This window comes from Pan paniscus, chromosome 15 (genome assembly GCF_029289425.2).
Source record: "Pan paniscus chromosome 15, NHGRI_mPanPan1-v2.0_pri, whole genome shotgun sequence".
NCBI classification, from domain to species: domain Eukaryota; kingdom Metazoa; phylum Chordata; class Mammalia; order Primates; family Hominidae; genus Pan; species Pan paniscus.
In genome coordinates this window covers 23,887,170-23,900,234 of record NC_073264.2, presented here as the reverse complement: position 1 = coordinate 23,900,234, position 13,065 = coordinate 23,887,170, and the positions used below count along the sequence as shown (strand labels likewise).

Sequence of the window (13,065 nt, the reverse complement as noted above, 5' to 3'; positions counted from 1 at the left end):
AATCATTAAAGGACTTAGCCCAGTGGCCTAATAAATGGTAGGCACTCAAAAAGTGGTAGTTACATAATTGTGACATACAATAGTAGATCGCATTCAAAGTCCATCATATGGCCCACTTCCACGCAGATGTTCCCAACCACCATGCCTCTTTTCCCCGCTGCCGCTGTTGTTACCATAGAAGTACACGTTTACTTACTTTATCCCATGCTGTTTTGTCCTGTTTCTCTGTTCTGTTTTATGAAGCTAAGTGGTCTCTCCAGGTTTACTCTATCCAGAGGACTAAAGTGTGGGATCTACAGCTGTGGGTTTGTATAGACCTGTTCTGTTAGTTTTGTGCTACCCAGGAGCTCCGTAAGTAAGAACTTGAAAGAAGCTCCCAAGGAAAAAAAAGCATCAAAAGGCTTCTGAGAAGATAAAGGCCCTGGGTTTGCAGTGCTGTCTCTTTAATCCAATGTTGGTAGCTTAAAAATAGAAGTTGCCATTCAAAGATATTCTAGGTTGTGCCCCCTCTGGATACCCCTTACTTTTTCACTTCAAAGGCTGATGAAATGCACCAATATGAAGTTCAGCATTTCCCAAACTTCAATTAAGCACATCTCCCCCGCTTTTTTGGTCATAGTCATCTGTCATAGTTTGCTTAATAATTTAAAAAAATTTACTCACTTTTTAACTTAAAATATAATTAAAAGGAAACTTGAAATCACATGGGTTTGATAGCCTAGTTGTACTATTCTGATAGCCATTAAAAGATAGATCCATGCAAATAAAAAGAACGTCTCTCCATCTGAAAATATGTGCTATGCACTCCACAGTTAGGGAAATATGGACCAAGTAAATGGGTAAACAGAGGAACTTAATTCATCCCTTACTTGGCAAACAAAGGGAAATTAGGATAATCAGTCTTTAGCTTTGTTGGAATTGTGGATAAATTTATTTTAGTGAAAATTTTAAGAAAATAAGGTCTAAAGGCAAAGGCCCAAATTAGTTAAAATTTCAAAATCTTACTAAGATTTTGATTTTTTAAAAAAGTCTGAACATCTCTGCACTGACTCTACTAGCACAACTTTGGGTGTCTTTCTCCCTGACGGCAGGGCCCCTGCCCCTTTTCTCCCTGCAGTGTGTGAGGTCTTGGGTTGCTCATGCCTGTCCTTCCCCTTCCTCAGCCTCCTTGCCTGCATATGCCTGGAACTGCTTTGTCCCCAGTTGGTCTCTGAGAAGAGCCCACCATCACCACCCTATCTCTCTAGAGCCTTCTTTTACCTTGAAAAACCTGAGCTGAGTGCCAAAGTCTCAGCCAGGGCAGGGCATGCTGTTTCTTTTCCAACAGCTGGTTGGGCAGATTTGGGACCACGGACCCCTATTGCTAGACTTCCCTAGGACCTTCGAATTGGGTTTTTGTATTGGTTTATTACATTTTCTTACTTAAGATTAATATGTACTATCTAACTGGAATCTGCTGCCAGGTGGAGACCACTGTCTTATTTTATTTTATTTTTTAGCAAGACACGGTCGAATTCAAATGTCATTGAAAGGACACCAAAGATGCCTTCTGTGTTGAGCACAATCCTTCAACAACCTTAGCATTGATTCTTGCATAACTGTTAATAAGTGACTGGTACCATATACTCTTTGCAAAAACGATGAACACTGGTGAGTGGTAGGGAACTCTCCTGGCTGTGTCCTGGAGACTTCAAAGCATTTCTTAGTTGGAAGCACTACACATTCACTTTGTCCTGCTTGGAATCTGGTCTCAGTGGGAACCAGAATGTCCCATATTTCTCACTAGTAACCTAGTTTTCATTTGCAGCTCAAACAATTAGAGACAAATGTCTGAAACAGGTTATTTTCTTCTAAAGAGAAATATCGCAACACCAGGGACTACTTGCGCTCGCCTCACCCTCCATGCCCAGGAGACGGATTCAGTTCTGAGCTCTTCCAGGAGGATGTGTTTGGCATAAGGGAGGTCAGAACGTTTGGAATCACATTGGTAAAACCACCTGGACTCAAGTCAGCTTCATTCTGTGTCCATTCTGACTCTGCTCAGGGAGTTGGGCCAATGACTCTGTGGTTTCTACAGCCTGACCCAAATTCGATGGACTGGGCAGAGTTCTCTGTTTCCTCTGAGCCAGATGGGTCCCTTCATATGCCGCAAACTCTTTTTTTACAGACACCTTCTGCTCCTCTCCTATGGAAAGGATTAACCATATTTCACCTCTTCCCAGGAGTCCTCCTAAATGCTAGCTATTTCACCCATTTCCCATTTCAGGATTATTTCTGCCTCCTTAGATGGAGGATGCCTTAACCTTAAACTTCAGATAAGTAAATGAGTTACTTACTTGGTTCCACAGTCACACGGGTTCCTTTTCCAAAGATGAGTTTATCGGTGTCACAGCACTTGAGGACATTCCAAAAACCTCAGCGCTGCTCCCACCTACCTTCTTCCCATTAGCTTTAGGACTGGAGGATCTTTAAGGCTCAGCTCCATGAAAGATGGCATTTGTTGCTTACCCAGCCGGTTCATAGATGGTTAATCATCTGCAGGTAGGGACAGGTTTGCTTTCGGAAGGCTGTTGTCTGAGGAGTATGGAGGAGCATATTTCCTATGGCGGACCTTTCCAGCACAGTACACTTGATGCAGTGCTCTGAACTGTTGCTTTCTATTGTTTTACATTGCTCTCACTTCCTAGACCCACACTCAGCTCTCTGTGTTGGAAAGCTGGCACTGTCAAAGGGGTGGGTCTTGGCTCCATGACTACTCCAGGGTTAAGGCCTTTACAGACACCAGTGCTGCTTTAAAGGCAGATAATGTGTGGCACAGCAAGAGGAGAAAGGGTGGCATGAAGCACTGGGTGATTTACAGAGCAGTCAGCTTTAGAATGAGCAACTGTGGCTGGTGATTGCCTACAAACAAATCAATCTCTCTTCAAATCCATCCTCCCAAACTGCAAAGCAAAGCACTTGGGTAAATCTCTCTAGAGGTTTCAATTTAGAAATTCCGTATGAGGTGGCTCATATAACTCTCTTTTGCAATGGAATCAACATGAAAACAAGACAAGAATAGTTTTTAAGAAAGGTCTTTTTGTATTCCCCAAATGTGCTGTAAGAAAATGTAGAAATGCCAGTTTCACCCAAGGAAGAACAGCAGTGAGTGAGAGGTCAGCAGCTGTGGTCATCTCCCTGGTCCAGTCAACTTCCTGCTATCCCTTCCAGGCCCCAAAGCAGGGAGGGAAGCTGCTTGCTGTGTTTGTCTCCTGAGGCATGGGACCCAGGGTGAGGATATCCCAGGGAAATGGCTCTTTTGCCCCTGCAGTTTTTGTACAGGTCTCTGTAGGTTTTGTAGCACTGTGCGTATCCCCCAGTCACAGTGCTACAGAGCTTTACAAAAACTTCCCCTCGGTTTCACACTATATGGCCCCTGAGAATCCCCAGAACCAGATGTTTTCTCCAAGTCAAGCTCCAGCAAGATCAAAGGGTCCTGACAGTTAGGTCAGGCCAAGCTGGCTCAGGTGCTTCTGTCTGGGGCTCTTCTGCCCCACTGGCTAGATCTGCCTTGGGGTTTCTGACTAGAACGGACTTTTAGGTATAATCACATCCATTCCCATCTGTGCTTTCTGGCCAGTCTGCCCTCAAACGGTTTCCCACTGAGGAGTTTGTCGGGTACTTAAACGTCTCATGGAGATTCTACATGCTGTGGGTTAGGCAGAAAAGGCTTGTGGTCAGTGTAATTTCTCCTGTCACCTGCTAAGCTTCAGAATCACCTCTTCCTGCTTTACGCTTGAATAGTGTTATACAGTTTACAAAGGGTTTTCATGTAAATTAAAAATTGTGTCCTCTCCATTGACCTCCTCCCAGTTGCTAAATTCAGGCCAGTAGCCCATATGGTGCTTTGTGCGATTTAGAAAAGGCAGCCCTGCTGGGTGAATGTAGAGATAGCCCCTTGGGTTCAAGCTTGGCGAACAGATTGCACTTTTGTGTGGTTTATAAAAGGCCTTCCCTTTCCGGAAGATGCAACCCCACATCAGGGCCTTGGCTGGCAGCAGAGCACGCATTGAATTTTAGCCCCACTTCTCCTCTCTGCCAGATGCCCTTGTGAAGGCACTACCTGAGCAATCAGAGGCAGCAGCTCTGGCCAAATTCAACAGATGATTTTCAGTTTTAATCTTGTTTGACTTCAGAGTTTTGACCCAGTCATTGCCTTCTCAAAACCTCTCCTCAGGGCTCACAAGACACTGGTCTTGTTTGCCTTTGATCTCTGTTCTAGTGCTGTCAAAACAAAGCAATATGATAGGTGATAGGCTCATCGAAAGTGACCTTATTAAACTTTAACCATGAAAGAAGAGTATGAATTTTGTTGTTGTTGCTATTTATCAACAGGGAGCAGGAATTTAAAAAGGTTACTCTTCACACTTTCCCTGGAGTTTTATCCAAATCCATGGTTTGATTTAATTATGACTATTTTACCTATGACCTTTGTAATGACTTTCCACCCTACATACAGCTGCATGCCTGCCCCATAAACTCCAAGGAACGTTATCTCTCTATATAAAGTCTAACATTCTTTTGCTGATTAAAAAAAAGCAAATAGGAAAAGAGAAAAATAAGAAATGTTATGGCTTCAATAACAGACGATGTAATGGGATGGCATACAGCAAAAGGCCTCATGGGGAGAACCAGGTGAGAATAAAGAACTGTCACTTGGACTCTTGAGTGTAGCTGGCCTTAGGTACTAGTCTTTGAAATGGCAAGAGGTAGCTGATTGATGAAATAAGCTTCTGACTCACCCATATGAGACTCATTGAGCTCCTTCTAGTGCTGGTGACTTTCCCAAGAAGCAGCCGTCAGAAACTGGTGTGAATAGAATTAGTTAGAGGAAACAGAAGTTGGGAATCCTGATGAGAATGCAGCTTCCCAACTCTTCACTTCCTCCCTGTAATAGAAGTGTACCTTCAGGTTCTTTGCCATGGGACTTTGCAGGGCTTCCTACTACAGGCTCTATTGACATTGGGGCTTCATTATGTTTTGATTCATAGAATATGAGTGGAAGTGACGGTGTGCCAGTTCTAAGCTGAGGCTTCAAGACACGTCACATAATGGGTTTCCACCAGCACTCTCTCTTTTTTTTTTTTTTTTTTTTTGAGACGGAGTCTTGCCCTGTTGCCCAGGCTGGAATGCAGTGGTGCGATCTCATCTCACTGCAACCTTTGTCTCCCAGGTTCAAACAATTCTCCTGCCTCAGCCTCCTAAGCTAAGTTGTTGCTAATTATAAAATCTTTTTTTTTTTTTTTGACAGAGTCTCACTCTGTTGCCCAGACTGGAGTGCAGTGGTGCGATCTCAGATCACTGCAACCTCTACCTCCTGGGTTCAAGTGATTCTACTGCTTCAGCCTCACAAGTAGCTGGGATTATAGCCACTCCCACCACACCCAGATAATTTTTGTATTTTTAGTAGAGACGGGGTTTCACCATGTTGGTCAGGCTGGTCTCGAACGCCCGACCTCAAGTGATCTGCCCACCTTGGCCTCCCAAAGTGCTGGGATTACAGGTATGTGCCACCGTGCCCAGCCTGCTAATTAGAAAATCTAAGCTTCCAGAAAAAATTAGAGTTTTAGGAAATTTATGTTTGTCACTGTGAAGTAGATAGCTCACCAATATTTAAAAATTTTTCCTGACTTAAAGAGACCAGTGATGATGTTAGCTACTGTAATATTTTGGTATTGAATAATAAAATGTGTGCTAACAGGTGGAAGCTGCTTAACAGCGAACCAATTTTCTCAGGTGACTAATGGATGGGTTAAGAAGCATGCATGGGTGAACGTTCTATCCAAATTTCAGGATAAACCAATGTTTTAATGTAACAGAATATGATAAGTTCACTAACATGGTATCAGATTTCACATTGCAACTAACCTTCAAAGTAACTACCTCTTGTCAAATAATTATGGTGCAATATAAAGAATATCATGTCCACAATATTTTGAACAAGCTATTAAAATACTCCTTTGTTTTCATACTACGTATCTATGTGAGGCCAGATTTTTCTCATATATTTCAACCAAACCAACATACTGCAATAGGTAGAGTGCATAAGCAGACATGAGAATCCAACTGTCTTCTGATATGCCAGCTCTTCTCTGACAGATATCTGAAGACTGTGATCACTATGATACCTCCCTTCCTTTGGTCTACAGTCTCCCATATGTTTTAGCTATTCCTCCCAGGACATGGTTTGAAGTCTGTTAAACAACCTGGTATCCTTTTTAAAACACGCCGTAGTCTGTCTACAACTCTCAAACCGTGTGTGTTAATACCAGAAGCAGGGGGTAGAGATAAATAACACTAGCTCAAAGTTCACAATCCCAAATATTCTAAGCCTGGAGGATGCCCCTGTTTAATCCCTGTTTCATTTCTTGGCTTAATATCCCATATATTTGCTCCCAAGCATGAGACCTCAACCTAGCCAGGACTGAACTGTACCACAGTCAACTCAGCCTCCAACACTGTCCCTTTCCTCTGAAAATGAGTTTGCCTGGCAAAAAGTATATGACACAGGCTCCTTCCAGGAATAGTTGAACTTCAGGATTCATCCACCTTGTGCCTGCTCTTCCCCATTCCTGCAGAAGAGCATCTCACATAACGATTAAAATCTACACAGAGAAAGAAAGGACCAGGTTGCCCAGACTATCCTACGGCCACTCCAGGGAAGGGTATCCACTGAGAGGCTGAAACAGTCTCAAACCATAAATGCCAGAATGAAAGACCAAAGAAGACATTCGCCTAGTGTACCAAAAAGATCACTGCACTGGGATAGAGATACCCAATTTCTTGTAAGTTCTTTTGAAATTGGGTGACTTGGCCAAGTTGTGAAACCTCTCTGGATCTTTCTAGACTCTCTCATCTGAAAACCTAGGAGAGTGAATACATGATCTTTGAAACATCTCCCAGCTGTGGCATTCGAGGATTCCTCTCCAGAGGTGCAATTGATCTTAGTGGAAGAGAACATGACTTGAATACTCCAAATATGTAGACAATGTGAAACTCATTTCTATACGGCTTTAGAATATAGTATATGGTATGGAGTAAATCACAACAAATTAAACTTACCAACAATGTTTAACTCAGGCTAATATTAAAAACCAATGTGTTTTAAGTAGTGGTGCCATATACCACTAAACAAATGTTAAGGTAGTATTCCATAAGGCAGTCTGGTGCCAGGCACTGAGCCAGAGCCTGGGAGTTGGGAAGATCTGGCCATGGCTCTGTCACTTACTAGCTTATCTTCCCTGAACCTGAAATACCTCATCCTTAAAATGGGTTCAGAAGGCACTTTCTGAGCACTCACTGGGTCAGGCTCTGTGCTGGTACATGGTATACAGGGATGAACAAGACAGATCACTTCTCTCAAGGGTCCCAACCTAATGAAGAAGAAAGAAAAAGGGTTTTGAGTGCGAAAATAGAGATAAGTACTGGATGCTATGAAAATTCTGGAAAGGGTGAGCACTTAACCCAGATCATTGGGGTAGTCATTTAGGAATTCGCAGGGAAGCAAACAACTGAGCTAAGACCCTGAAAATGCGGAGGGGCTACGGATCAATTAGGGGATAGAAGAAGGAAAGGGCATCTCAAGCAAAGAAATATGAAAGAACACAGAGCATTCAGGAAGTAAGTAGTTCAATGCAACTGCATTTAAGGGAGCAAGTAAGCTAAGGTCTTGTGTTTTATACTGTTTTGTCCTGAGGATAATAGGAAACCACCAAAAATTTTAGGTATGCCATTTCATAAGGCATAGAGTTAAAAGCATATGAAGGTAGAATCCTCTCAAGACCCACCATCTGTATTAATCAGCTATTTTTGTTGTAATTGTGATCTATAACAACCCCAAAATTTCAATTGCTTACAGCAACAAACATGTATCACTTTTGCTCACTGGTCTGCAGGCCACCTGGACTTGGCTTCAAGATGTGAGTTGGATTTAGGTCTGTTTTATGTGTCTTCATTCTAGATGTCAGGGTGAAGCGGCAATGACTCCCTGGATATATGCCTTTCATCTCAAAGGACAGAGGCTAAAGAGTACTGGTGGAGGCCAGGCGCAGTGTCTCATGCCTGTAATCTCAGTACTTTGGGAGGCCAAGGTGGGCAGATAACAAGGTCAGGAGTTCGAGACCAGCCTGACCAACATGGTGAACCCCTGTCTCTACTAAAAGTACAAAAATTAGCTGGGCGTGGTGGCGAGCACCTGTAATCCCAGCTACTTGAGAGGCTGAAGCAGTAGAATCACTTGAACCCGGGAGGTGGAGGTTGCAGTGATCTGAGATTGCACCACTGCACTCCCCCCTGGGTGACAGAGTGAGACTCTGTCAAAAAAAAAAAAAAAAGATTTTATAATTAGCAACAACTATAAGTTGTTTATTTTAATATGACAGGCTCTGTTCATTTGTTTTTAAGAAAATGCCTGGCAAATCTACAAGTCTGAATAACCATAGTTGCCTGTCAATTGTTCTTTCAAGCAAAAATGTGTGTTTCATGGAAAAAGTAGCTAGTTCAGCTTGCAACTCAAACAACCGCACAAGTGTTTCCTCTTAGATAACAATCATAATTTGGAATGTAACAGAAGTGCTTTATGTGTACTTATCATTTTGTCACATAGAATACTAAAAAGACATGTACTCGAAAGTTGAGATTTAATAAAATTAATAATTGTTATTGCTTTGTCAGTATTATGGGTTGAATTGTTTTCCACCAAATTCATGTTGAAACCCTAAATCCCATAACCTCAGAATGTGACTATATTTGCAGAAAGGGCCTTTTGAGAAGTTATTAAGTTAAAATGAGGTCATTAAAGTTGGCCCTAATTCAATCTGACTGATGTCCTTATAAGAGGAGGAAATTTGGACACACTGTGAGAAGAGACACCAGTGTTCCCCACACAAAGAGGAAAGACCATCCTTTCTGGAGGGCACAGCGGGAAGCCTGCTGTCTGCCTGGAGATGGAGGAGGGGTCCTTAGAAGAAACCAACTCTGCCAGCACTTTGATCTTGGACTTCTATCCTGTAGAACTATGAGAAAATAAATTTCTGTTGTTTAAGTTGCCTAGTCTGTGGTATTTTGTTATGGCAGCCCTAGCAAGGTAATACAGTCAGTATCATTTTTAAGTGAAACTAACTTTTTTCCCCTGAAAATATGTGGCAGTGAAGAATATCATGATTATTAATACAGATTTGATGCCCCCGCCTTGATTCATGCTAAGGCACCAGCAGTTTTATCCATCATTGTTTTTCCACCATCAGTGTAAATATCAACACAACGAAAAAGGCAAGTAATGTTTTGCTGTTATTATGAAAAAAATTCTGACCTCATGGACTCCCTGAAAAGATCTTGAGGTGCTCAGAAGTCCGTGGGCAATACTTTGAAAATCCTTGTCCTAATTCCATGTTGTTTGTGCTACCAAAGTTGCAATAGCAGCAGTAAATACCAAGCTCTCTCCACTGCTTCACCACTCTCTACCTGCCTACTAATGACTGGTAAATCAATTGTATCATATGCTTTGAGTGATGGATGAGTGAGTGGTTAGAAGTCATTTGGAGCAATAGCCTCCCATTTCTGTAAAAATGATTAAATGGACCCACACATTTTGGCTGGACTCTCTAGAGTCAAGGACCATGGATATGTATGTCATCTGCCTCTGATTTCTTCTTGGTGGTACTCTGGAAGTCAGATGCTGGATCTATGATGATGGTGGGAAGGCTCAGTGATGACCTGAGAGTCTGTGTATATTTTCTTCAGTACCCATACTATATTTCTGTGGCAATATGTTAGCCCTCCCATTAAAAATAATAAATGCTTACTTGTTTAAGTGACAGATACTTGAAACTGTAACCTGATGTATTTTGCAAAACCGTAAAGAAGAAGAATGGACCAACATGACTTGCAGAGTTAATGGGTCAAATAATACACTTAGCAACTGGACAAGAATTAAAAGAGACCAGGATTTTTAACTGAGATCCATATTAGGCTCTAAGAATGTATTAAACTTGGTCAGGTTACCTTATTTGAGGGGTCTGGACACACTTTGGATTTTGTCAAAACCTTCTCTTAGCTTCTCTCTGATGCCCACCCACCTGAAGGAGAAGTAACTTGAAAATCATCTGATTGGGGTTCATTGGTACAACTGTGGAAGTCTGGAACTGTTCCATCCCCACTTCTAACACAAGGGGAAGACTTGATCTTGAGTTATTATCATTATCTCAAATCTTGAAAGTCAGTGATTTTAAGATATCTCAGTTATGCCTCTGTCTTGAAAAAGAATAAAAGGAATCTAAAATGTGCACCATCATTATTAGTGGTTTTCTTGTTCATTTTACTCATATAGTTAGTGACAGAATTCATTGTTGTCTTAGAAATGTGTTATATAAATACAAGATTTTAATTTGTTCAAACGCTTACAGAACTAGGGAATTCTTCGAGCAGAGCAGTATTCCTTAAGAAAATATGCTAATTTTTAAGGAAGATATTGTATTTCATATTTTCATTGTTTAAATTTGCTGTAGACTTGTTGGCCATTTAGAAATGAAAACTTTATTATTTATTTTTTTGAGACAGGTTCTCACTCCATTATCCAGGCTGGAGTGCAGAGGCATGCTCATGGCTCACTGGGAGCCTTGACCTCCCAGGTTCAGGTGATCCTCCCACCTCAGCCTCTCTAGTAGCTGGGACTGCAGGCATGCCCACTTCGCCTGGTGACATTTTCATATTCTTTTGTAGAGACAGAGTTTTGCTATGTTGCCCAGGCTGGTTTAGAACTCTTGGGCTCAAGCAATCACCTGCCCTGGCTCCCCAAAGTGCTGGGATTACAGGAGTGAACCACCATGCCCACCCACAAAATGAAGACTTTAAAAAAGGATTTTATTATAAAATTTTTGAAACAATCCAAAAAGAAGAGATTAATAAAATAAGTATCTATAGAATGATCACTTAGATTTAACAATTGTTAACATTTGTCACATTTTCTATTTGTTTTGCTCGAGTATTTAAAAAAATTACAGATAAAATGACAATTCACTTCAGTATATATTACAAAAAAGGATATTTTTCTACTCAACCACAATACCATTTTCCACCTAACAAAGTTAACAGAAATTCCCGAAAATAACTTAATAGCCAACCCATAGTCAAGTTTTCCTAGGTTTCCTCCAAATGCTCCAAATGTCTTTTATAGATTATTTTTTCCTTTTTCTTTCTTTCTTTCTTTTTTTTTTTTTTTTTCAGACACAGGGTCTTAAACTCCTGGGCTCAAGTGGTCCTCCAGTCTCTGCCTCCCAAAGTGCTGGGATTACAGGCGTGAGCCACCATGCCTGGCCTCTGTTACAGATTTTTTTTTTTTTTTAAACAAGGATCCATTCAAAGACTGTGCATTTCATTGTTGTTAAATCTTTAAAATCTCTTTAATCTTTAATAGTTCTCCTTCCACTGCTTCCCCTCTACTGCACTTTTTTCCTGCCTTTTCATGACATTGATTATTGGTGGGACTGAACCTGTTGTCCAGTGGAATGTCTCACCTGCTGGATTTGTCTAGATGTTTCTTTGTAGAATCTTTTAATTTGCTTTTCTAGCTTCCTGTCTCCTGTTAGAACTAAAAGTTTGATTAGTTTTAGTTTATTTATTTATTTTATGTCAGAAATACTGTGTAGGTAATGTTATGCCCTGTGTATTGCATCATGTCAAGATGGACATAATGGCTTGATAAAGATAAGTGATCATTAGAATAAGATGGCTACAGACATCTTCACAAAGTTACACATTCCCATTATAGCCAGCAAGTAATATGAGACTTTAAAATGTTTTAAAACTTTTTTTTTCTTTTGGCTTGAAATTTTTTTTTTTGCATGATTTCTTTGTGTGAAGCAGGAAGCTAGTCATATTTTTTCTTTCTGTAACTGTGAATGCCTACACAGTTTTGTCTGCTATGCAAAAAGAAATGTTGTAAACTCATCAATGTTGAAAAAGTAATACCTAAAGAATATTCACTTTTAGAAAGCAAGTAATCTAAGAATGTTATGTTCCATTTCTGCACTAAAAATGAGAATTTCATTCAAGGTGTTATTTCTGTGAATTGTTTCTATTCCCTGAAAATGGGCTTCTTTGATTTTATTTGATTTATTCTGTCCTTGAAGCCATAAATTCAGTTACTTTGTACAACCTAGGGATGAGGCCTAGGCATAGTTTTCTTCACCTGTGCATTGTTTTTGCTCTCCTAGACTTAAAAAGAGCAACTGGACGTGGTATGCTGATTGGTGATTGTAATTCAAGAGAAGGGACTGATCCCCATGCTCTTGAATCAAACTCACATAGGGTCAAGAGAAGAGTGAAGGAGAACACAGGCCTTCTAAGCTGTCAGATCTATGGTATTAACACTGGTTGATTTGAAGTGAACAGAAAAATGGTTTAGTTCCAAGGAGATATATTTCAAGAATACATAGTTCACTTGGGTGGAGATAGGTTATGTCTTTGCTCTGGGGTGAAGGGACTGCTTGGTGGCATTAGTTGGAGAGGGAGATTCTTTCATTCTCCATAATATTCCTAGTCGCACTAAGTCTGTCACTATCTGTAGACACCAGCTCAGGATTCATCTCCTCCAAAAGCCTTTCTCTGCTGACTTTATCCAACAAAAACTGTCCCTCCCGGCATCTGTTTACCTACTTGTGACTTTCTAGTAACTAGGGTCTTATTTGGAGGAGTGCACTTTTCATCACATCACTGGGCCATTTGGCCTATGCTACCTACTAACAACCTTCATGCCACTGCTACTCCCTTATTCGACAGTTTTCTCATCAGAACAAGGCACATGACCTGTTAGATTTGGGAATTCAACGTCAGAATTTCACCTTGGGGATCTGCTTCCAGATGGTCCTTAGACCAATGGTCTAAGGTCTTTGGTCATTGGTCTTTCTTTAGACCAGTGGTCTTTAGAAACACATTATTTTAAGAAGTTGGGACTTTGCAAGCATGCTGTATTCCAATGAAATGAATTCAATTCACAACAAACACTTTTTTGAACACTTGCTTTGTACT

At 40.9% G+C, this 13,065-nt stretch overlaps 1 long non-coding RNA gene and 2 gene segments (V, D, J or C); 1 reads left to right on the top strand and 2 right to left on the bottom strand.

The window, feature by feature from the left end:
* Positions 1–13,065, bottom strand: part of LOC100994878 (T cell receptor alpha chain constant-like) — a 349,562-nt gene that overhangs the window by 98,423 nt on the left and 238,074 nt on the right.
* Positions 1–13,065, top strand: part of LOC130540797 (uncharacterized) — a 105,449-nt gene that overhangs the window by 30,558 nt on the left and 61,826 nt on the right. The gene's annotated exons all lie outside the window — the stretch shown is intronic.
* The window catches only part of LOC100995219 (T cell receptor delta constant-like), a 44,079-nt gene that overhangs the window by 14,020 nt on the left and 16,994 nt on the right, over positions 1–13,065 (bottom strand). Inside the window, 2 exon segments of the C gene segment in view lie at positions 2,337–2,394; positions 6,934–6,942. Of these exon segments, the coding sequence occupies positions 2,337–2,394; positions 6,934–6,942 (67 nt within the window).